Genomic DNA, 24,851 nt, shown 5'->3' on the forward strand with positions numbered 1-24,851 from the left:
CCAGCACGCCCGCGACCCTAGTGAGGATAAGCGGCTCAGAAAATGGATGGATGGATAAACAAACCCTCCCATTGAGAAAAAAAATGCGACTATGCGTATTGGGCTGCTATGAGTGCATAGTGCGCATGCGCATACATCGGCTCGCCTCGTCACCGACCCAACACTCTTGCTGCTCAACTGAGTGAAATGAGCTCGCGTGATTAACGGTGAAACGAACAGGCGCCCGCTTAAAAAAAAAAAAACATTCGCCGAGCTTAGCGAGTCCACTTTTCCACATTCGCTCCGACCGGCGGCCGGTCCGAGTCCCCGCAGTCGGCGTTTTTGTCCAAATTGTGCGCACACTCGGCTTTGGGAAGTCCCGCACGTGCCAGCGTCGGCGTGCTTTTGCGTGCCACGGGACAAGCGGACATATACTACAAAGAAAGTGGCGAAATATAACACGAGCGTAGAAAACGCTGCGTGATTTAGATCCAGGGTGGCTGATTTGTAACACAAGTGTGCAACGCTCAGCCCAGGGCCCAATTCCTCCTTGAACGCAGCGCGGACACACAACAAGCTAGCTCCTAATATAACAAACAGCCTGCACACACCCCTAGCAACAATGGCGAGTCAAAGGTAAGCTCTGGCAAGGTACTTACCGACCAAAGAGGACAGCACCTTGAAGCGGCGGAAGTACAACGTCGCGTCTCGCCTCCCTCGCCGTCGGTACTTTCCCCCAACAGAGGTTCCGGTGGAAAAAATAAAATAAAAGAAGAAGTCCCAGATTCCAGCGGTCGGCCTGTCGGTCGGTCGCCCCCCACCGTCGCACTCCTGTCTCGGGTGAGTGATGTCTGTTTTCCCCCTTCCCTCACTCGGAGCCTCTCTCACGCCACCATGTTGCCAACGCCGCGTACGTCGCCTGGCTCTGTGGCTCGACTCTCTCTCATCTGGGCGTTGAGGGGATTGAGCCGAGCACACACGGGATGACAGCTTTGGGATGGATAGACGAGGAGGAGGGGGCGAGCGGGAGAGGTGGAGAACGAGTGAGTGGTCATTCTGTGGATAGTTACTAACAACATGACTGCGTTATACGTTATTTTTTTAAATGCATAGTGGTGAGTTGAATCGGATCCGCTGGAAGAAACCCACTGTTTTTCATTTCGAGCACTGCGCATGCTGCAAATAACACATTGTCGCCCAGTGGGTGGATAACGATCGTAAGTAATAATGATGATGATGTTTAATCCTGCTAAATGTGCCGTGTATCCATTGTAGTAGCAGACATGTGCACAGGGGCTTCATGTGTTACATAACCAGTCCAACCGGCCAACAACAGTGTGTGTGGGAGGGGGGGAGAGGGGCTCGGTTAGTGGCAATTGAAGCAAACGTGAAATATGGTGACAAGACAGCTTCAACGTGTATGTGAAATGTCAAACGTGTAAGCGAGTGGGCAAATTAAAAATAGTTGCAGTGGAGCTATGATTTTCATGATAAATCTCTTACAAAATGTCTGATTAAAACCAGATGGTACAAAAAAGGCAAAACAATATTCTGTGTAGGAAACCATGTAAATCCAATTCATCTCTTCCAGACATACAAAAATATTAACCAAAATACATTTTCTAGAGAATAACTATAGTTTGACATTCAGAAAGCAATCTGAAATACAAGTGAACCTATACAGTAAATGACTAATGAAATTAATAAATGAACATTAAACATCACTTTCAGCTTTATAGAAGACACTTGATGGTGTATGGAAAATGATGAGGGGGAGATGATGTTTGGGAGGTGAATTTTCTTACTTTGCTACAAATTCTTTCTTGAATTCAATGGCACAGATATAAAACCCAAGGCCCGAGGGCAGGATCCCTCCCGCCATATCATTTTATGTGGCCCTCGAAAGCAAATCATGTGTGTGAACTTCCATTATTCTTGCTAAAACCTGTACACAAATTTCAAATTTTCATTGGCAGTAAATAACGTTGAGATATTGGAAGCATATGTTTTTCTTAGCAAAACCTTAGCAAAAAGATGGCGGCCTACCAGTGTGGTCGCCTCGGTTACGCGCTCTCTCGTATTGTTTTTGTGTTTTTCGTTCGTCTTTGGAGCAGAGACTGTTTTTTGTCAATGTCTTTATGTCTCAAAAGTGTTCTCTGTCAATTGACTGTCTGTTGTCGTACTAGAGCGGCTCCAACTACCGGAGACAAATTCCTTGTGTGTTTTTTGGACATATTTTGCAAATAAAGATGATTCTGACTCTTACAGTAACTTCAACAATAGCTGAAAAAAACTGTTAGCCTTGACTTCTGATTTCAAAACTAGCTATTCAACAATTTGTTGTGTATATGGTGTATATTAATATGATGAGACGATTAAACATTTATATGATTTCACAGTCATATTGCTCCTCTGAGGGAAACTATAACTACAATGTGGCCCATGACAAAAAAAAATTCTAATGAATGACAAAAAAAACATTAAACACTTAACTTAAATAAATCATACTCAGCAGAGATACTTATCCATCCATCCATTTTCTGAGTTGCTTCTCCTCACTCGGGTCGCGGGCGTGCTGGAGCCTATCCCAGCTGTCATCGGGCAGGAGGCGGGGTACACCCTGAACTGGTTGCCAGCCAATCGCAGGGCACATAGAAACAAACAAACGTTCGCACTCACAGTCATCCCTACGGGCAATTTAGAGTCTCCAATTAATGCATGTTTTTGGGATGTGGAAGGAAACCGGAGTGCCCGGAGAAAACCCACACAGGCACGGGGAGAACATGCAAACTCCACACAGGCGGGGCCGGGGATTGAACCCGGGTCCTCAGAACTGTGAGGCTGACGCTCAAACCAGTCGTCCACCGTGCCGCCAGAGATAGCTTATGTTTAAATGTATTCATGTGTGCAGATAGTCACAGGCATGTTTCTGTAGTCGAAGTTGGCTGTTTTCCCCTGAACAACCAATCACAGAATGGAAAAAGGCTGATGTCATCGTGGGTTGCAAGTTAGAACTACCGTATAAAGGAACAGTCTCATTGCTAATATAGTTTAGAATACATCGGCCAGCACTAATGAGTCTAAAGGCCCTGAGTAGACCAGATGGACATGGGAGCACATACAAGCTGAAGTCTGATTGGATGAAAAAAATCAAACAACCACATACATATACTTAAAACAGTGCAGCCCAAATAAATGCTACGAAATTAAGAGAATTGACTGTTGGGAATTAAGTCATACAATTTCATGGAACAAATATTAGAGTAGGAGGAAATGGATGAAGACAAGACAGGAATGGGGATAAGAGGATAAAATGCAAAGTTTTTTTAAATGGATAATAACATGTTTAATTCTCAATCCAAAACGATGAAAATGGCTGATGGCACGCTTGAGAAATAAATGCCCCTTTCAACTGTAAGGCTGTGTCTTGTTGAGACATGACCCTGTTCCATTCAGAGGTTTGAGTGGAACAAGTTACTCGCTGAGAGGAATTTCACCCACGCCTATTGGGGATTTAGAAAGACGTCTAATTTGAAAACCAAAACACATGGACCAAAACAGATCCTAATTCCAAATTGTATTCAATACATTTTGTCCCCAATGGAAGTCATGGAAATGGAATTATTCCAATACAGGGTCAAACTGTCAGCGTTGTAAAACTATTATTACCTCAGTTGTTTTTTTGTTAAATTAAGCTTTTGAACAGCCATGTACGTGTAAAAATAATTAAGCCAGTGCAATATTGATAGTTTGATAGTCCTTTGATTTTTTTTATATTTCCCAAAATATATATCAATCAATAATGTAAATTAAGATAATGAAACTATCACCAACGTCAAAGCTGTACAGGCAATGTTCTAAGTAACATTGTAACATTATTAACTGTCATACAAGTGTAAAAATAAATTAACCATTATAATATTGATACAGTGGACATCTGAAAATCCTTTCATTGGCTTATTTAAAAAAATATCTGAATTGGTACATTCCTATTTTATGTTTTTTTGTGTGTTTTTTTTTATCTTTATGCTCTGATTTAAAAAAAAACAAAGCCCATGTTACCAGTTACTCAGTACTTGAATAGATTTTTCACTCAATACATAATTATGTCGAGGACTACTTTTATTTTTGCTTGAGTTATATTGTAAAGTAACAATACTCGAGTACAATTTTTGGCTACTCTGCCCACCTCTGGCCACTGATGACACAAGACAGCACACAGAAGGAAAAAGCAGGGATAATGTAATCATTCCCTTCATGACACTACATTATTATGACATGTTCTTTGTTGCTGTTGTTCTTTCTTCAGCACTACTAGTTACTTTCAGATGAGCGTCACAGCAAGTGACTTCACTGATGAATTCAGTCCGGTGCTAAATAAAAAAACTGTGACAAGTTGAGTTCATACAGCCTATTGTATGTAATAGTATCAACGTGGTGCCGAAATAGTAGTAGTGCGATGTGCCATGATGTCACGTTCCTCCCAACTTTTAAAAACAAGCTTGGACTGGTCTGTACCATCTTGTCAAAAGGCAAATGTGAGTCATGCGTTGAGTGACTAAAGCGCTTGCCAAATGTATACAGAATGTTTTTTTTTTCTCTTCAGGCAAACCTCAACTTTCCGTTTACTTAAATTGTTTAAAGAGAACTGCCTCCACTTTCCAATGTGGCCCTGATGTCAACATGTTACCAAAAAATCCTGTGGTGAGGTCAGTGCAACGTCAAAATAATAGTACAACATCTAAAGTCAAGCATCCCTCGCTCAAATCATTTGGAATTTCACCGAAGTCTCTTCCAAAGTAGCACAAACTTTGGATGTCGAATTGGCATTACGTGAGAAGTTAGCAAATCTCACCAGACATCAGTTTAGTGAGCATCAAAGGATGAATGAAATCTTTGTGACTTCTGCTTTTTCTCCAAATCTAAAAGAAGGGGCAGCCTCAACACAGAGGGTTCAATATTTGTAGACTGCGCAAAATGTGCCGGAGCACAAATTTTCATCTCGAAACCCATCCGTCAATTGGGGTTAGGGGGTGCTGAGTGATATTTTCCACCATGCAAAGGGACACATCACACACATAGAGGCACTTAGGGTAAAAAATGGAGGGGCACATACCCCCAGTGTCCCCCCGGTTCCGCCATCTCTGAGCTGGTCAATGTCGGTGCAGCGAGGGTGTATCCTTTGGCTTCCCCCCGGAGCATGTGACAATTTGGTGACTGCATGCTCGTTTGAGGGGATATAGATCACTGAGCTCCGCTGACACATTGAAGTCGCCAGCATTTCGTCACCAGCTTGTTCTTTATTTAATTAGGGTATACTGCTAACATTCAATACAGTGATCCATGGATTGCTGAGGGGATTGTCTAAAACGCTTAATGTAAAAAAGCTTAACGTCGCTTAATGTCAAAAACCTGCTGTCAGTCGTCATCAAAATTATGTGGACAGCTCTACCTATGCTCACTTCAACCTCTGAAAATATCACAATGATTGGCCCGTTATTTTGAATTTTATGGACGTTGAGCCTTTTTCCTGTATAGCACATATGGGAACTGCTTAACGCCCATGCTACACGGGCGCAACAAAATATTGCGTTAGCCACCAATTGTGCAAGTTCTCCCACTTAAAAAGATGAGAGAGGCCTGTAATTTTCATCATAGGTATACCTCACCTATGAGAGACTTAATGAGGGAGAAAAAAAATCCAGAAAATCACTGTGGGATTTTTAAATAATTTATTTGCAAATGATGGTGGAAAATAAGTATTTGGTCAATAACAAAAGTTCATCTCAATACTTTGTTATATACCGTTTGTTGGTAATGACAGAGGTCAAATGTTTTCTGTAGTCTTCACAAGGTTTTCACACAGTGTTGCTGGTACTTTGGCCCATTCCTCCATGCAGATCTCCTCTAAAGCAGTGATGTTTTCGGGCTGTCGCTGGGCAACACAGACTTTCAACTACCTCCAAAGATTTTCTGTGGGGTTGAGATCTGGAGACTGGCTAGGCCAGTCCAGGATGAATGATTCTTACGAAGCCACTCCATCGTTGCCTGGGCGGTGTATTTGGGATCATTGTCATGCTGAAAGACCCAGCCACGTTTCATCTTCAATCCCCTTGCTGATGGAAGGAGGTTTTCATTCAAAATCTCACAATACATGGCCCCATTCATTCTTTCCTTTACATGGATCAGTCGTCCTGGTCCCTTTGCAGAACAACAGACCCAAAGCATGATGTTTCCACCCCCATGCTTCACAGTAGGTATGGTGTTCTTTGGATGCAACTCTGCATACTTTCTCCTCCAAACACAACAAGTTGCGTTTTTAAAAAAGCTCAACTTTATTTTTGAAACCAAAAATAAAAGTTCTATTTTTGGTTTCATCTAACCTTGTGACATTCTCCCAATCCTCTTCTGGATCATCCTAAGGCTCTCTAGCAAACTTCAGACCTGCCTGAACATGTACTGGCTTAAGCAGGGGGACACGTCTGCCACTCCAGGATTTGAGTCCCTGGCGGCATAGTGTGTTACTGATGGTAGCCTTTGCTACTTTGGTCCCAGCTCTCTGCAGGTCATTCACTAGGTCCCCTCGTGTGGTTGTGGGATTTTTGCTCACTGTTCTTCTTATTATTATTATGATTATTTTGATCTTGTGTGGAGCCCCAGATCGAGGGAGATTATCAGTGGTCTTGTATGTCTTCCATTTTCTAATAATTGCTCCCACAGTTGATTTCTTCACACCAAGCTGCTTACCTATTGCAGATTCAGTCTTCCCAGCCTGGTGCAGGTCGACAATTTTGTTTCCGGTGTCATTGGACAGCTCTTTGGTCTTGGCCATAGTGGAGTTTGGAGTGTGACTGTTTGAGGTTGTGGACAGTTGTCTTTTATACTGACAGCGAGTTCAAACTAGTGCCATTAATATAGGTAACGGGTGGAGGACAGGGGAGCCTCTTCAAGAAAAAGTTACAGGTCTGTGAGAGCCAGAAATCTTTCTTGTTTGTTGGTGACCAAATACTTAGTTTCCACCATTTGCTAATAAATTCTTTAAAAATCAGACAATGTGATTTTCTGGATTTATTTTTTTTTTTTTTAATTCTCATTTTGTCTCTCACGGGTGAGCTATACCTATGATGATAATTACAGTCCTCTCTCGTCTTTTTAAGTGAGAGAACTTGCACAATTGGTGGCTGACTAAATACTTTTTTGCCCCACTGTATGTTATCTGACTTTCACATGTCAGAGCTGTATGAGGTGCATGCAATGTTTTTATTTTATCTTTTTTTTTAAATGTTTCATTATTAAAAGTGACTTAGTTTCCATGACGGTTGCATGATGGGAACAGTTTAACCCTGGAACTACTAATTATTTCTATTTCCCTAATTTCCCATGGGAAAAATATCCCAATTTCCTCACAGCTACAGGACATTGACTTGCTTCTTGTTTGTCATTTTCACTGTCTTTTGCAGGCATATTGAGTTCTTGCTGGCTGATGTTATAATAAATATCCTCCCTGGTATGTATCAGCATGTGAATGTTTTTGTAATCATGACCGGGTTTGTGTATTTGAACACACGAGGACAAATGCCGGCAGCTTCTTTTATTAAGTATTTTCTCGGCAGGCAGGCAATGGACCACAGTCTTTAAAACTTGCTTTCACTCTCAAGTCAAACAAACATTTTAAAGAGCATTTTATGTTCAGGACGGTGGTTGTTTGGTTACCACGTCTACCTCACAGACTAAAGTGAGGTCCGAACCTGTGTGACGCTTGCATGTTCTCCAAGCAATTGAGTGGGTTTTCTCCGGCGTCTCCGGCTTCCGCCAACATTCCAAAAACATTCATGTTAGATTCATTGAAGACTCAAATGGCCCACTGTTGTCAATGTGTGTGAAAAGTTGTTTGTGTACATAATTATGTCCGGTGATTGACTGGCAACCTGGCTATGGTGTACTGTGCCTCTCACTTAAAGTAATTTGGGATAAGCTCCAGCTCACCTGCTGTCCAAATGAGGAGAAGCGCTAAAGAAAATGGATGGATGGCTATTATAATATAATGTATTTGAACATTTGCAGCTTTGCTTTAACATAAAAACACACTGCTACCTTTGTGCCATTCAACAAAGTTTACACTGAAAAGATTAATTTTGTTGTTGTTGTGAATCAATAGGTCTTCCTGGATTGTTTCACCCAGATAATTGAAATGTCACTTTGTTGTTCTCCAGGGGAATGAAAGGCAACATAAAAATGTCCTCTGGGCCATTTGAACTGATAGTGTTGACAAAATTGTGTTCAGAGGGGACACTGATGCTCCCGGGAGGAGGGCTTGACTATAGCACTCCTTGGAGGCAAAATATTTGTTGCCATCTAGTGGGGAAAAATGGCTCGCCCAGTATTATTACTAATTGTCATTTATAAAACTACAATAAATACAGATGTCTTCAGAGAAAAAGCAAGACTACGAATAATTCAAGTCATAAAAATGACCTCAAACGTTTTATGTTGGCCCAAAATTTATTTAGTATCATCATTGCATAACGATGACATTGCGCTACATAGTTTAATATGAATTTAAAAAAGCAGAACCCCGAGGATGTGTATGTGTAACTATTAAACATTCTCGTAAGAGGTGAACTAACTGTTTAAAAAATAATTTTAATGTAACAATAATACAAAATGGAGTGACCTATTCTGTTATATTAATGACAACAGGTGGATACCCAGCAAAATTTTACATTCTGCCATCTGGTGGAATAATATTTTATTGACTGTCACTAGATGAGCAAAGATACATTATTTGTAGTAAATACATTAGAATTTTCGGACCAGTTCAGTGAATTGGATCATTTGCGATGGCACACTTGACGATCCCTTGTAGCACATTACTAGTTGGGAATCATTGCTATTTTAAACGGAAAAGAAATTCAATATACAGCTCTGGAAAAAAAATAAACAGACCAAAAAAATACTGGACCTAGTTTGTGACTTGCTAAATGGCTACAGCAAGAGTCAGTGCTATCTTTTTCCACAAACGTAAAGGGTTTATTTTAATTTGACCATGTACTCTTGATTTTTACCTAGATAATAATATTACATCGAATAATATTCAAGTCTGGCTAAAATGAGACGAATGTGTGTGATGATTGTAATGAAGGTCGTCTTTGTTGTTCTGCTAGCATGTAGCATCGTTAGCTTCCCGGTAGTGGTGGTATGTCACTATGACAACGCTCACGCGCACACTCGCGCTCGCGCAAACATGGCGGCCTCTGTTTCACCGCTACGATCCTACTGGACGCTTTGTAGCAGGTTGGCGGACCCCCACCGCTCCTGCCGGGCCAAGCTGCGGATACACAGAAAATGCGAGAATCAACGGAGACACCTGCAGCAGTCGGCGACGAGGTAAAACGACTCAAAGTGTCAGCAGTAGTCAAACCTTTTTCTGTTTTCTTTTTTCTTTCTTTTTTTTTTTTTACTAGCAAGCGGGCGTTACTTTGAAGCGGAGGTTGTGTGACGACATGGGGGTTGGGGGATGGACCTGTGCTGTGAATGACAGGCGGCTTCACTGCAGGTGCTGTGTTTGCTGGCGAAGCTTCAGATAATCACACTTGACAACAAAACATTACATAAGAGCAGCAAGTCTGACCGCTTGACGCGCGAAGAGAACACGCTGACCGCATTCACGTGTATACAACCACTGTCAGAAATGACACGGGGGGGGGGGGGGGGGGCTTGGATGAAGAAGAACCCATTAACCAACCACTGCAGGCTAACCTATGCTAATCTCAAGTCTTCACGCTAATCTAATTAATTACAATAATAAACATTGCTAAACGTTATATTAATGCCCCCCCCCCCCAATAATAAACATTTAACCACCTACTTCAGCAATATTTTAGTACAAAAAGTCCATGGACAGAAAAGCTGCAGTGATGACATCATGACATTGTTGGAAGATCACATAGCACTTAGAAAGGTAAGCAGGTTGCCTGTCATTTCCAATGCTGTCCAAAAAAGATGAAAAAGATATTTGACCCCTGATTTTTTTTTATTTTTTAATTGCATATAGTTATGGTTCACTTGCTTTTTACACCAAAATACCACCTCAGAAAATATTTAGTTCTCTAGTTACTGTACCACCTTAATGACCAACAGTAAAATACAGTAGCATAGTGAGCCCATGTGTTCATCAAAATGAGGCAGAGGTTGTATTCCTAAAATGTAAACTGCCAGGTCAGCATTGTAAATGAGAGTCTGTTCTCAATTGCCTTGGATAAATTGAGGTTTAATAAATGAATTAAATATTCATTGATTTTTCTTCTACGATATGGGCTATTACAGAAGCAGAAGTAGTCCATAAAGGCTATAACGCCAAGCCAAGAGCGTTAAAATAATATCTAAGATGTGGACTCCTTTCCATGAAAGGATGGAGAAGCTTTTAAAAGTGAAGAAAGTGTAGTAAAAAAGGCAATAAACAGTGAAGAAGATTAAGTTATGTGAAATTGAAGTGAATTGTTCTTACTAAGAAAGTGGGCTGGAATGGTTTAATGTAATTTGTATTCATTTCAAAAGGGAAAGTTTACGAGCATGGTCATGAAACAAATTAAACTCATGATCAAGGTACCACATAACACTTATGTCCAGGCATGCAGCCGTGGTGATTTCGGGTGCGGCGTTGGCTCGTCAGCTCCACAGAGAGATCCAACGTGACGTGGAAGAGCTCGTCGCTCAGGGTAACATGAGACCTCATCTAGGAGTGGTCTTCGTGGGGGACGATCCGGCCAGCAGGACCTACGTTAGGAACAAAACGCGAGCTGCCAGCACTTTGGGTCAGATGTCACACCTTTCTAAACACTGCATGACTAACGTACAACACGGAAACGTAACGCAACTGTTGGCATGCTTGGACACGACAGATACTCACAGATAAGCATGGTTTCGAGCAGCAAAGGTAAACCACAAAAAAACAAAAAACAGAAAGGTAATGAGCTTTTTGCAATTCAGGTATTTCCAGCGACACGGTGTTGCGCCCTAGTTCGGTCTCTCAGGAGGAGTTGCTGGATCTAATAGACAAGATGAACCGAGACTGGCGGGTCAGCGGACTGTTGGTGCAGCTGCCACTTCCTGGTAAACACTGATGCAAACGTGTGCTCACTCTTAAAAGCCCTATTTAATTTTAACAAATACTGTAAAAAAGCATCTTCCCTTAATCTTTCTGGCAGTGGGCTCTTCATATTCAACTATACGCACATGAAATATGTTTAGTAAAGCAAATTCTCTCAACTATTAAACCCCTATTAAGAGCCAAGCTTCTGTTTTGTAAATTCCTAGTTTATTCCGTTTAATTTCCATAACTTTGTTGATTTCCATAGGTTACCTACTTTGAAAATTCTTAACATTTTTGTAAAAACGCTTTTAAAACCTATTTTATTCTTTAGCTTGCAACTCGTCATAATACTCTGCACCTGTTTTTTGTTTGAGCTAATTGTTTTCTTTTGTGTAAAATTTTTTATATCTTATGTTTGAGTTTTATCTGTGTATAGCACTTTGTTTCTAGTTGTGATTGTTTTTAGTTTGCGTTGACTTGAGAAAGTTTCTGGAATTGTGCAGCCTTATAACCAACCACTGTGCTGTGACATTAATGTAGTGTTGAAGTATTTATTGACTACAATAAATAATGTATCTTCTATACCAGCGATGTACAGTGATAGGCAGAATAATTTAATGCTCTTCCACTAGATGGGAGTTAACCTGTGTATTCACCTGTTGCCAGTCATGACTCCTTGCTTATATCAGCTTTCATAGTCAGTAAATTTGTGACTAAATTGAGACAAGAGCAAAATGATTTCAGGATACTTTCAGTGACATTTGTGTCATCAGTGTAAAATATGTCCTTGGTTTAATAAAGGTTGGGAAACAGTGCTTTATAGCATCCAAAATGTATGTTACCAACTAGGTTTTCCTGAGAGTGCAAGACAGTTCTTGGCTTGGGTTAAAATGAAACATCAAGACCAGGTGATAATAGAAATGCCTCTCTCTCGTTTTTTTTTTTTTTTTTTTTTTTTTTTTTTTTTTTTTAGAGCACATCAATGAAAGAGCTGTCTGTAACGCCATTGCTCCAGAAAAGGACGTGGATGGCTTCCATATTGTGAATATCGGCAAGCTGTGTCTTGACCAGAGATCCATGGTGCCTGCCACACCTGCAGCTGTCTGGGAGATCATTAAAAGATCAGGTAAAGGCAGATCTTTAACTCCATTTTCAATTATTTTATAACCTAATCCTATGTTTGTATGAGATACCGATTAAATATTTCAGAATAGAACATAGCACAGTAATTGGCTGGACACCAGTCCAGAGTGTACCCCGCCTCTTGCCCAAAGTCATCTGGCATAGGCTTCAGCACACCTGCAATTGCCATAGAAAATGAAGGGATGAACATAGTTGAGTAGAATAGTCCTACCGGTCTCCAGGCACTGAGAGACTTTTGCCAATTTACTACATAAAGTCCACAAGATGGCGCCTAATAATAATTGTTCTCCCTGCAATCACCTAGAACAGAGTTCCATAACCTCTTGCTCATCATTCAATTTCTTCCAATTATCTTTAATTTCTTTGTGCAAAATTTCTTTTGATGACATCCTAAAACCCTTTCAGACAATGTATGTTGTTTAATTTTTTAAAAACCTTTATAGTAATGTGGACTTGAGTATTTTGAAACATGCTCCCCAATAAATGTATAGTAATACTTATTAGTAATATCTAGTGTGTTTCTGGTCTTGATAAGAAATGAAAATGCGTAAAAATTGTAAAAAAAAATAATAATAATAAAAAAAATGGACTTTCAAACCGAAATGGCTGACTATGTGTTCTGGTGTGCCCCGGGCCCCTAAAATACCAACATTTCCTCCTAAGATACACGTTTGATTTGATTTGATTGATTAAAAAAAAAAAAAAAAACCCTCCAGATTGTGATTTAGTTGCAGGCAGCAATGAATGGGCCATAGCCCCACACCCCAATTTCCCCTTTTTTCCGTTTTTTTTTGTTTTTTTTTTTTAATACGCTCGTCGTCAACATTGGTATAGGTTAACAATATATATATAAAAATAAGCGTCATAATTCAGCATCTCCCGTCTGTCTAGGATACATGCTTCTGACTGGGGCTAAGATTATCTCAAAGTGGGAACCCTAGAATTCGCTTCTTTGAACCAAAATTGACGACTTCTTGTTCAGTTTCGTGAAAGGGTTCTTGTGACATTTTTGTGCATTCTGTTATGATAGACATGTCAACTGTATTTCATGTCAATCGGTGAAACTGGTGTTGGGGTTTTTTGTTTTTTTTTCCCCCCCAACTTTTAATGCGGGCGCTACTGAGTAAATGTATGGGAGGGTTGTGTTCGTGACCCTTACAATACTTACAGTGGATACAAGAAGTGGAATCAACCCTGTTCAAATGGGAGGTTTTTGTGATATTAAAAAAATGAGATAAAGATGAATAATTTTAAAACTTTTTCCACCATTGTGACCTCTCATCTCAACAACTCAATTCATCCATCCATTTTCTTTCCCGCTTCTCCTCACTAGGGTCGCGGGCGTGCTGGAGCCTATCCCAGCTATCTTCAGGCGGGAGGCGGGGTACAAAAAAATAACAAATCTTGTTGACAATGGTAGTAAAAATAAAGTAATTCTACTACAACAGCTGAACTTTATTGTAGTTAATTAGATGCACTTTAAATGGTGACAGGTGTGCGCTGATTCCCATTTAACGTTTAAATGTGATTGGTTAATTCTGACCACTGACACATTCCATCATATACTGTGAGAGGGTGTGCACACTTGTACAACCGCCTCATCTAAGTTGTTTATTTTTTACTTTCCCTCTCGAATTGAGTTGTACAGATTAACGGTCACATTAATGGTGGAAAAAGTTTTGAAATAATTTAACTTGGTCTGGTTCTTTTGCATCACAACCTGCATTTGAACCGGGTGTGTAGACTTTTTATATCCAGTGTACATTTTCATTCGGATAACTTGTTTTGGCAAAAAAAAAACACTGAGGTTTGGGGCATACTGTGTTTGCAAAAAGTTTTAATCGTCAAAAGAATAATGATAATCACAGTGTTTCCAAGATGGCCTTCACAGCGAAATAATTGCTGCCCTGTTGACTGGGGACCAGATCATGGTGTACCGCACTTCTCGACGAAAGTCAGCGAGGATAGACTCCAGCTCACCCGTGACCCTGAACAAAATAAAGGATAGAAAATGAATTAATAAACAATAATATTGGCACGCACCGATAATCAAAGCCATTGATGACAGTCAATATTTGCTAGTTTTCCAAAAGCCTAGGTATGTGTGTATGTGTAAATAAACTTTAAAATATTAGTCAGCATTTTCTTTTTGCTGCAGTCATTGGATGCTTATCATACCCTTCCTCTTTCAACCTTGAGAGGAAGGACAAATGCAGTAAAAATCATATGAAAAATGTATTACTCTATCTACATACAAGTTTAGAGTTATTTTCTCCCTGAGGTGCCGAACATAATTCATTCCAATTATTTCCCCTTGAATATAGGTATTGAGACAGTGGGAAAGAATGTGCTGGTTGCCGGACGCTCGAAAAATGTCGGGATGCCCATCGCCATGTTGCTGCATACCGATCGTAGCCATGAGCGCCCTGGCGGTGAGTGCGTGTGATTGCGTTAGTGTAATGTGCATGTTTTGTAGGCATAAACCTTGTTTACACTAAGTGACAGAGACCAACTGCCATAACCCTGAACCATCATCATCGGTGTTGTGTTAATCATTGTGCAAATGAGCCAGCAACATATAATAGAACGTTCAAACACCAACAAGACCTTACAGTTCAGGAAGGGAACAGTGTAAGGCCGAATCCAGGTTTCTATAACTAGTTTTCATGAATGGCCGACCGTCGGTGCGATGTGAGATTTGATTCAAAGGTGAATGGCACAGCAACGTTGCAGTTGTGTGACGGCCAATCAAAAACTGTTGTGTCATATTACATGAGCGATCTCAACAAAAATTATATTTCTGGGTCTGAAGCGAGATCCAGCCAGCCGCCACCAAGCTATACCAGTTCAGAATATACAGTGTATATATTGTGTTTTACAATAATACTATATTTATAATTTCATATGCACGTGGCTAAAAACAAGGCGTGGAGAAGCCATGTTTCTGAAATTCTCCAATGCAGTCAGTGGATGGGGCGATCATTGCCAACAGCCTCTAAAATACCCACACTCTCATTTATTCTCCCCGTTTTATCTTTTTGAATTATTATAATATAGTGACAGGGGCCAGTACAATCTGCTTCTTCCTTGAAATTTTTACCATGTTTGTGGTTTCTGCATGCTGTAGAAATTATATAGTTGAGGATGTGGGACTCATGCTGGTCTCCCAACTACGTGACTGGGCAGCTCAAGTTCTTAAATAGTAGGGGAGCAGCGATTCATGCAAAAAGGCGCCCGGTTCAGCACTTCGGCACCATTTTAGCCATGCCCCGAAAATCCAGAAAGATGAAATGGTAAAAAACAGTTTAACGCTACATCGCCACAATTCAGTACAACAGAGTTCTCAGTCTTTGCACATTTTCAGGAATTATCTTGAAACATGTACAATATATTTAAAAACAAATCTCAGAATTAATTTTACAGGATCTTAAATGTTAGAAAATGTGATGCGACTTATTACATCCTACTTATTCGTCATTCAAATTCAAACAGTGTTTTAATATTGTAGTACTTAACTTTTTGCACTTAAGAATTGAGGAATTTGTTGAAATGTTACTTAATACATTGCCTGTACAGTTACAAACATCCATCCATCCATCCATCCATTTTCTGAGCCGCTTCTCCTCACAAGGGTCACGGACTCCCGCTGGAGCCTATCCCAGCTATCTTCGGGCAGGAGGCGGGGTACACCCTGAACTGGTTGCTAACCAATCGCAGGGCACACATAAACAAACAACCATCCACACCCACATCCACACTTACGGGCAATTTAGAGTCTTCAATGAACCTACCATGCATATTTTTGGGATGTGGGAGGAAAGCGGAGTGCCCGGAGAAAACCCACACAGGCACGGGGAGAATATGCAAACTCCACACAGGCGGGGCCGGGGATTGAACCCCGGTCCTCAGAACTGTGAGGCAGACGCTCTAACCAGTCGACCACCGTGCCGCCCAGTTACAAACAGTTAGTTAATTTTGTAATTATTCTGATGCTTATTGAAAATGCAGATGGACAGAAAAGGGTTTTAGGGAACAAACATAGGGACGGTGGCGGTTTGACTCTTGATTACTTCTCTTATAATTGGCACAATTATTAGTATGATTGGGTACATTTTCCAGATTATAATAAATAGTTGTGGAGAAGAATGTTTTTTTTTTTACTTTTAGGCTTCCACTGTATTTAGTTGCCCCATCCCTGAAATTAATCAGATTTGAAGCTTTGTCATGATATGGCAAGGAAAATCATGATGTTGGCTAAATCAGTGGTATAGATTATTTCTTTTACCTTTAATATGACTATAATGAGAGGTTGTGTGTCCTAGAATATAACAACAATAATAATCAAGACATTGAGCTCACAATATGGGGCTTTAACCCGTAATCTTGAGATTAACAGGCTTCTGTTAAATCTCATAATGATGCATCATGCTGATCTTGCAGCACCTGAAGGAAGCCATTTTTGGTAATAAGCATAAACTAAACTTGCCACCTTTGGTTTAGCTTCATCTTGGGTGTCCAGGCTACTTAACATCGTGGAAGATGGTATGTGCCACCAGATACTCATCATATCCTTAGTCATTCACTCGATGCTAAATATTTGCCCACTTTAAAGTCAGTACAAGCGTTAAACTCTTGAGAGGCTACATTGTGATGCAACATTACGTGTTAAATGTGAAATGCACCACAATTAATCTTGCACATTTAACATTTCAACATTGCACAGTGCATATTGGACATATTTCATAACTGTACACTTCCATTTGTCGTGCCAGATGTTTACCAGAAAGAAACACAAGGGATTGTGTGTGTGTGTGAGGGGGGACTCAAACGGATAAGGCAACCTTATAAGGTTGCAGGAAGTTGTAAGGGGATTTGGAGAGGCAATTACTGGATGAAGCAACGAGATGTGATGTCATGGTATTGCAGTTGCACTGTTACTTCTATCACCTTACAGACATATCTGGGAAACTCTGAAGACAAGAGCACATTCCAGCTGCCAGGGATTACGATGATCAATAGAATGAAGTGTAAGAGTGAAAGAACATTCCTTCCTAAAGATGTCCCTGTGAACAACTTACACCAACCACTAGGCAACAGATACACAAACTGACCTGGAGGAGTTTTGCCTGATTTCTTAGGAGAGTTGTCCTAACTTGAAAAGGCATCAAAAACTCTTTTTGAGTATGATTATATGACACTGGAATTTGGGTTGGATTTCAGTGTTAAAGCTGAGCAAAAATGAAACTGGACACAGATACAGTAGAACCCCTAAAGCTGAAAGGCCCTGAAGTGGTACAATTCAGAATGTGACCCAAATGTGTTTTTGCATCGTTTATTCCAAAAAGATGTAGTGACTTCAACAATGACTGTTAAAAGAACATAAGAGCTAGTTCCCCAACGTTAGCAGACTCGCTTTCAATGTTATAAAACTCCAGCGTCACCATGCCCATTGTCACTTGTTAAGACTAAGTAGGGCTGAAACGATTAATCGAATAAGGCGAGTAATTCAATTACTAAAAGCAAAATTTCTGCTTCGAAGCTTCGCAGTGATAATTTTTCCACATTGACTATTGTTAGAGCAGTCCCACGCACCACTGCGTGAAGAAATAAGTTGGTGTGATGACGGGGAGCCAGGAGGAAAGAGTCTGCAGGTATGTGCCCAAAAAATTACAATATCGAGGGAAAGTTAATTTATTTCAATAATTAGTTTCAAAAAGTGAAGTGTATGTTATATTTGTTCACCACACGAAAAGTGAAATATTTTATGCATTTACTTGTTTCATTTTTTATGATTATGCCAGAAAGACAAAAAATAAAACCATTTCATTTGGGGGAAAAAACTACACGATGGAAGTCTTGGTAAGCGTGATTTTGTGCAAGTTTCATACCACCGAAGCACTTCAACCCTCCATGTGATACAACTTTCCAACTGCCATGCAGAAACAATTTAAAGTACTGTTCTTAAAAAAACTTTAAAGAAAAAAAAAATGTCCTAAAATAGCACTTTAAGTTTGTTTAATTTTGGTCAGGAATATTTTCTATTAGTTTTTGTCCTGTTTTGTATTAAAATGCAATTAAATTCATTTTTTATTTTATAGTTAACAATATTCCTATCGTGTTTGTTATTTGATGCAGTCATCCTCCAAAACTCCATTTAAATTCAGCCATGTTGCTTTTCAGGGAAAATATTGTAGGATTCAAAATGCGATTAATCGGGATTCATTAATTACAAAGTCTCTTAATTAATTAGATTTTTTAAATCAACTCCCACTCCTATAAAATATATATTCCCTTTATCAGTAGCTTTATACAAATTGACATAATTTTCTTTCATTTCCTTGTCTCAAGCACCACCCCTCAACAAAGTTTCCTGGAAATTGGTTTTGATGGTTTTGTGTAATCATGCTAAATGTCTTTGTGCTATTTTACCTGTTAATATGTAAAAATGAATGCCATGAAAAATACTTTTACACAGTACTGTATATATAAAATACAAGAATTCTTTGTTTGCATGTCTTTCTCACACATACAAGTAGGTATGTGATGTGGTGGTGGTGATGTGCTCTGACTCGCCTTTCCTTCCGCCACATTCTTATCTCCCTTGAATCTTGCTCTGTGCGATCCGGTTTCAATCAATGGCTATAGGCCTGAACTCCAAGTCCCAGCTCAGCTATGTCTGAAGGACGCATACCATTGAGGGGAGAAAAAACAACAACAAAAACACATCGCTTTCATCGCGATCATTGTGTCATTGTTTAAACGTTTCTTGAGCCATGTGTACTTAACGGCGGATCAGTGCTTTGAGAATAATGACAACAATGACATACAAGAATATGTGTTTATTTGCAGATACTGTAAGAGTTTTCCCTCACTTTCCCTGCTGCATTTTCTGATGCAGCTATGAGTGCCCGGGGTTTGTGCAGTTGACTCAGTAGCGCCATTGAGGAATATGCACGGCAGTATTTCGAAGTTCCTGAGAATATGTGTCAGTCAATCAAATCCTTTCACCTCTCATTCAGAGCTGGTATTGTAAAAGCAAAGCACTTGAACTTAGCTGTAAACTTAGAAAACCTGTAATTCCTTGTTTTGGAATAGTAAGCTAGTAAGTGTGAATAACCCCTTTTCTATTGGTTTTGTTAGTGCAATATTACATTTATGAGAAAATATGATAATCCAGTAATCAAATATTACTGGAGGTAAAAGTCTTAAAAGTACATTTGCTGTACTTAAGTATCATAAGTAATTTTCTGGTATTATGTACTTAAGCACTAGAAGTATCCTTCCATTCTCTGTACCGTTTATCCTCACTAACGTTGGTTGGAGCCTATTGGAAGTAAAAGTATTCAAAAAAAAAGTGGATGTTGAAAATTGTATTTTTATTTATTTTATTTGTTTTACTTTTAATTCTACAACCACAATTCCAATGAAGTTGGGACGTTGTGTTAAACAAATAAAAACAGAATGCAATTATTTGCAAATCATGTTCAACCAATATTTATTGAATACACTACAAAGACAATATATTTAATATTCTAACTGATAAACTTGATTGGTTTTAGCAAATACTCAGTAACTTAGAATTTTATGGCTGCAACAGGTTCCAAAAAAGCTGGCACAGGTGGCAAAAAAGACTGAGAAAGTTGAAGAATGCTCAGTAAACACCTGTTTGGAACATCCCACAGGTGAACAGGCTCATTGGGAACAGCTGGTTGCCATGATTGGGTATAAAAGAAGCTTCCCTGAATTGCTCAGTCATCCACAGGCAAAGATAGGGCGAGGTTCACCTCTTTGTGAACAAGTGTGTGAGAAAATAGTTGGAACAGTTTAAGGACAGTGTTCCTTAACGTATAATTGCAAGGAATTTGGGGATTTCATTTTCTACGGTCCATAATATTATCAAAAGGTTCAGAGAATCTGGAGAAATCACTGCATGTAAGCGGCAAGGCCGAAAACCAACATTGAATGCCCGTGATATTCGATCCCTCAGGCGGCACTGCATCAAAAACCGACATCAGTGTGTAAAGGATATCACCACATGGGCTCAGGAACACTTCAGAAAACCAATGTCAGTAAATACGGTTCGGCGCTACATCCGTAAGTGCAACTTGAAACACTAATATGCAAAGCAGAAGCCATTTATCAATACCCAGAAACTCCGCCGGCTTCTCTGGGCCCGAGCTCATCTAAGATGGACCGATGCAAAATGTAAAAGTGTACCGTGGGCCAACGAGTCCACATTTCAAATTGTTTTTGGAAATTGTGGACATCATGTCCTCCAGGCCAAAGAGGAAAAGAACCTGTTATGGACCCAAAGTTCAAAAGCCAGCATCTGTGATGGTATGGGGCTATGTTAGTGCCAATGGCATCGGTAACTTACACACGTGTGAAAGCACCATTAATGCTGAAAGGTACATACAGGTTTTGGAGAAATATATGCTGCCATCCAAGCAACGTCTTTTTCGTGGACGCCCCTGCTTATTTCAGCGAGACAATTCCAAACCACACTCTGCATGTGCTACAACAGGGTGGCTTCGTAGTAAAAGAGTACGGGTACTAGACTGGCCTGCCTGCAGTCCAGACCTGTCTCCCATTGAAAATGTGTGGCGCATTATGAAGCGTAAAATACGACAACGGACTGTTGAACAGCTGATGCTGTACATCAAGCAAGAACGGGAAAGAATTCCACCAACAACGCTTCAATAATTAGTGTCCTCAGTTCCCAAACGTTTATTGAATGTTGGTAAAAGAAAAGGTGATGTAACACTGGGAAACATGGCCCTGTCCAAGCTTTTTTGGAAAGTGTTGCAGCCATAAAATTCTAAGTTCATGATTATTTGATAAAAACAATCAGGTTTATCACCTGGAACATTAAATATATTGTCTTTGTAGTGTGTTCAATTAAATATAGGTTGAACATGATTTGAAAATCATTGTATTCTGTTTTGTTTTTATTTATGTTTAACACAATGTCCCAACTACATTGGAATTGGGTTTGTATTTATTTAGTTTACGTCGGTGCCGTATGCAGTAGTTAAACATCTGTGTGCTGGCTAATAGTGAAGTTTGGCTGGGCATCATGCGACTTTGGCATCTGTTGGGCTCGAGTCGGAAGGAGGGGGTGGAGAGAGAGAGAGACACACACACACACACTCACTCATATATAGACTTCCTGATTAACTGTCTCTCATTTCCATCCCCTCCTATTACCAGTATCCCGACCACTTCCTTACAGTCAGATCTGTTCTTCTGCTTTGTGCTCTGCGATTCAGGCATTACGGCAATGAACAATTTCTTCGGATTTTGTTTTGCAGTAATGAGTAACGAAGATGGTTAGGGGAAATGGACAGTGTATTACTTCCCAAATTCTTATATTTTTGCATAGTTTCCCCACTTTAATGTTCAAGCTCATCAAAGAAATGGAAATATCAGACAAATATAACCCAAGTGAACTTAAAATGCTGTTTTTAAATGATTTCATTTTTTAAGGAAAAAAACTATACAAAGTCACCTGGTCCTGTGTGAAAAAGTAATGGCCCCGTAAACTTAACTGCTTGGGCCATACTCAGCAGCAACAACTGAAATCAAGCATGTTTTATAACTGGCGATATTTTGGCTCACTCTTCCTTGCAGAATTGTTTGATTGTTTGAAAAATGGAGAGTTTTCGACAAAGTACGCCTTTTTTAAGGTCGTGCCCCTGGATTTCAGTCGAATTAAAATCTGGACTTTGACTAGGTCACTCCAAAACCTTCATTTTCTTTTTTTTTTATTTAGCCATTCTGAAGTTGACTTGCTCATGTGTTTTGAATTGTTATCCGGACGACGCCTGCGCAGTCCCATCTCACTCACACATCGACGCACACGCCCACACACACACAATCACCTGGGACAATGCCCGTAACAGAAGTATTTCGCCGTCAATTTTGACTTTAACGGTGAAATCCGAGTTACGCGGAAATTCGTGTTACGTCGCCAGCGTAGGAACGGAACTCGTTCGTAAATCGAGGACTTCCTGTATATTAGTTAGTTGAGCTGACATACCTAAATATGTTGTGCAACAGAAGCCAGCAGATGACTGTCGATGTGATTTATTAGCTGAAACATTTAATAGGGACATAGCCTGAAGCCTCACACAGTTCCACTACAAATTTGAGAACAATAAATCACATCCTAAGTATGCATTTAAAACAACCACATACTGTAGCTTTGCCTTAATGAAGTCAGTTTAGCTTAATGCTGACAAATAATGCAAATGGCATAGACGGGCTAGCAAATAACAAATGTGTTGCGGCCTTATCAAACAACAGATATTTGAACTCAAACAGTGGAGCAACACATGTAGACAGACATATTCTTTATCCTTTGCGAAGAATGACTATTACTTCAGACAGTTGTGAAACTCTTCTTTGTGTGTCTCTGTCTGCATTATGCTGCCCCCAGGTGGCCAATGTGTGCACACCAGAATAAGCAGCGCAATGTCCATTGAATTGAAGAAAAAAAAATCAAAAACTGTCCCATTCCTTACATTCTATTTAATTACGTCATTACTGAATGTTTTTTAAAAATAAATTTATTGTTGAGTGCTATTCTTCTTATTTTTCAATTGATTTTTGAAATTTGATTTCAGGTGACGCCACGGTGACCATCGCTCACAGATGTACGCCGAGGGAGCGGCTGAAGGAGTTAACCAGACTGGCCGACATCATCGTCGCTGCTGCAGGTAATTAGATGCGTACAGTATTTATTTAGCGCAACTGAAATTGAACTTTTGTTATGGTGCTCACTATGAGTTGTTTTGATACCTCGTGTCAAATGAAATCAACCCGACCTCACTGTTGAGCTACGTGAAGCTGAAAAGGTCATTGTTGAGTGAAGTGAAAGATTTAAACTAAATCCATGCTCAGGTATTTCATACATATCAGATATGTCAGTGGATATATTGTACACTTCCACTTTAGTGCGATCAGTGCTTTGGAAATGACAACATTCGCGACATCGTGTTCGTCACATCATGTTATCCTAACGTTGTGTGTGCATGTTTAGGTGTTCCCGGTCTGATCACAGCAGATATGGTAAAAGAGAGTGCGGCAGTCATTGACGTGGGCATCAACCGCATTGTGGACCCCAAAACAGGGAAACTGAGGCTCATTGGTGATGTGGACTTCGAGGGTAAATACTTGGTTTGAATTCTTACTCAAAAACACCCATTCTTGTTAAAGTGATCAACAAAGAGCGGTCCAGGAATTGGAACTGATAATTAATGAGACATTAAATTACTACTGGGAGCGATTATTTAAATGTTCCTTCTTAAAGTCAATGCAAAGTCATTTTGGTTGTGCAGTCACTTTTAAAAGAGTGTAATGACTTCCTTTTTTCATTTGAACGCAGAACATTGCTTTTTCACTAATATACGGATAGACTTAGATATACTAAGAAGATGAATAATTTAGCATCGTTCAGTTTTGGGGCAGCACGGTGGACGACTGGTTAGCACATCTGTCTCGCAGTTCTGAGGACCCGGTTTCAAATCTGGCCTCGCTTGTGTGGAGTTTGCATGTTCTTCCCGTGTCTGCGTGGGTTTTCTCTGGGTACTCTGGTTTCCTCCCACATTCCAAAAACATGCATGTTAGGTCAATTGGCGACTCTAAATTGCCCGTAGGTGTGAATGCGAGTGGGTGTACACTGCCTCTCGAGTCAGCTGGGATAGGCTGCAGCACGCCCGCGACCCTAGTGAGGATAAGCGGTACAGAAGATGAATGAATGAATTTAACAGTGGCTGAACAGACATTTGAAGAATCCCATATAGACTTCAACTTTAAACTGTTGTAAAGAAGACCAAAGAGAACTGATGGTCTAATAACGCTTATAGGTGAAAAAGTGTTAATACAGTTTATTTTTTATTTTGGTTCAGAATGACCAATAAAGACCCCAGTTTTAAAGAATTAGACTTTTCTGTCAATGATGACATGGTTCAGGCTTTATAGGGCTAATTGGCTATTGTTCTCGTTCACGTCACAATCACGGCATCCAGGGCTCAGTCCAACTCTGTGGTGACCACACACAAGGATTTGCGATATTGAATGGGTTTAGCAATTTTGATCACTCTTAGCACCCCACACACACACCACAGGATAATCGCCAGGATAATCTGTAGAGACTGACTTTGAAGTGGTGGAAAATCAGTATGTGTGTCCTTTGCTTGGTGCCAAATAATGAGAAGGAAATATGGCTGGTAAGTGTTTCTGAGCTGCTGTGTTGTTTGTCACTTGTTGCAGGTGTGAAACAGAAGGCGAGCTTCATCACTCCCGTTCCTGGAGGCGTGGGTCCTATGACGGTGGCCATGTTGATGAAGAACACTGTGACCGCCGCCAGAAACGCACTGATGCATTAACACGATGCACATCGTGACACACACACACACTTTTCAATAGACTTTTTCCACCATGACTTCACATGTACTTCTGGGTGGCAAAAACTCAAAGCGATCTCTAATTGCACCACAATTAAAGAAAACCTTACATTTTTGACAAAGGCAGAACGATTGAGAAACCAGAGGTGATAGCTTGAATAATGATTTTAGCCTTCTTTTTTACCACCGTAGTATGAATGTTTGATATGCAATGGCAAAGATGTGCTCTT

At 40.1% G+C, this 24,851-nt stretch overlaps 2 protein-coding genes across 10 annotated transcripts in view; one reads left to right on the forward strand and one right to left on the reverse strand.

Moving 5' to 3' along the window:
- The window catches only part of slc20a2 (solute carrier family 20 member 2), a 59,596-nt gene extending 58,531 nt beyond the window's left edge, over nucleotides 1–1,065 (reverse strand). For 2 of the 5 annotated variants that reach the window (XR_009768277.1, XM_061672098.1), the window contains exon 1: nucleotides 639–1,062. The gene's annotated coding sequence lies outside the window, so the exon portion shown is untranslated. Of the gene's footprint in view, nucleotides 1–638 lie in introns of all 5 variants that reach the window. The other 3 variants (XM_061672106.1, XM_061672105.1, XM_061672099.1) reach the window with 2 other exon arrangements.
- On the forward strand, nucleotides 192–24,613 carry mthfd2l (methylenetetrahydrofolate dehydrogenase (NADP+ dependent) 2 like). Of its 5 annotated transcripts, none has more exons than XM_061672108.1 (10): nucleotides 192–1,022; nucleotides 9,271–9,366; nucleotides 9,444–9,535; nucleotides 10,609–10,793; nucleotides 10,969–11,091; nucleotides 12,045–12,197; nucleotides 14,539–14,646; nucleotides 22,840–22,932; nucleotides 23,256–23,381; nucleotides 24,488–24,613. In XM_061672108.1, the coding sequence occupies exons 1-10, from the start codon at nucleotides 963–965 to the stop codon at nucleotides 24,601–24,603; spliced, it is 1,152 nt and encodes a 383-aa protein (XP_061528092.1). In that variant the 5' UTR covers nucleotides 192–962; the 3' UTR covers nucleotides 24,604–24,613. The 5 variants fall into 5 exon arrangements, with proteins under 5 accessions (XP_061528092.1, XP_061528093.1, XP_061528094.1 ...); XM_061672109.1 differs by having other exon boundaries at nucleotides 195–1,196; XM_061672110.1 differs by having other exon boundaries at nucleotides 195–819.
- The last annotated feature ends 238 nt before the right edge of the window (nucleotides 24,614–24,851 follow it).

The sequence above is a fragment of the Phycodurus eques genome, chromosome 3 (genome assembly GCF_024500275.1).
Source record: "Phycodurus eques isolate BA_2022a chromosome 3, UOR_Pequ_1.1, whole genome shotgun sequence".
Lineage (NCBI taxonomy): Eukaryota > Metazoa > Chordata > Actinopteri > Syngnathiformes > Syngnathidae > Phycodurus > Phycodurus eques.

What these genes read in the sequence shown, in the direction of transcription:
- mthfd2l (XM_061672107.1), top strand. Translation starts at nt 9,089, where the DNA reads ATGAGACGAATGTGTGTGATGATTGTAATGAAGGTCGTCTTTGTTGTT. An exon ending in CTGCAGCAGTCGGCGACGAG is followed by an intron (nt 9,367 to 10,608) that starts GTAAAACGACTC and finishes ACTTATGTCCAG; the next exon opens with GCATGCAGCCGTGGTGATTT. An exon ending in GGTGCAGCTGCCACTTCCTG is followed by an intron (nt 11,092 to 12,044) that starts GTAAACACTGAT and finishes TTTTTTTTTTAG; the next exon opens with AGCACATCAATGAAAGAGCT.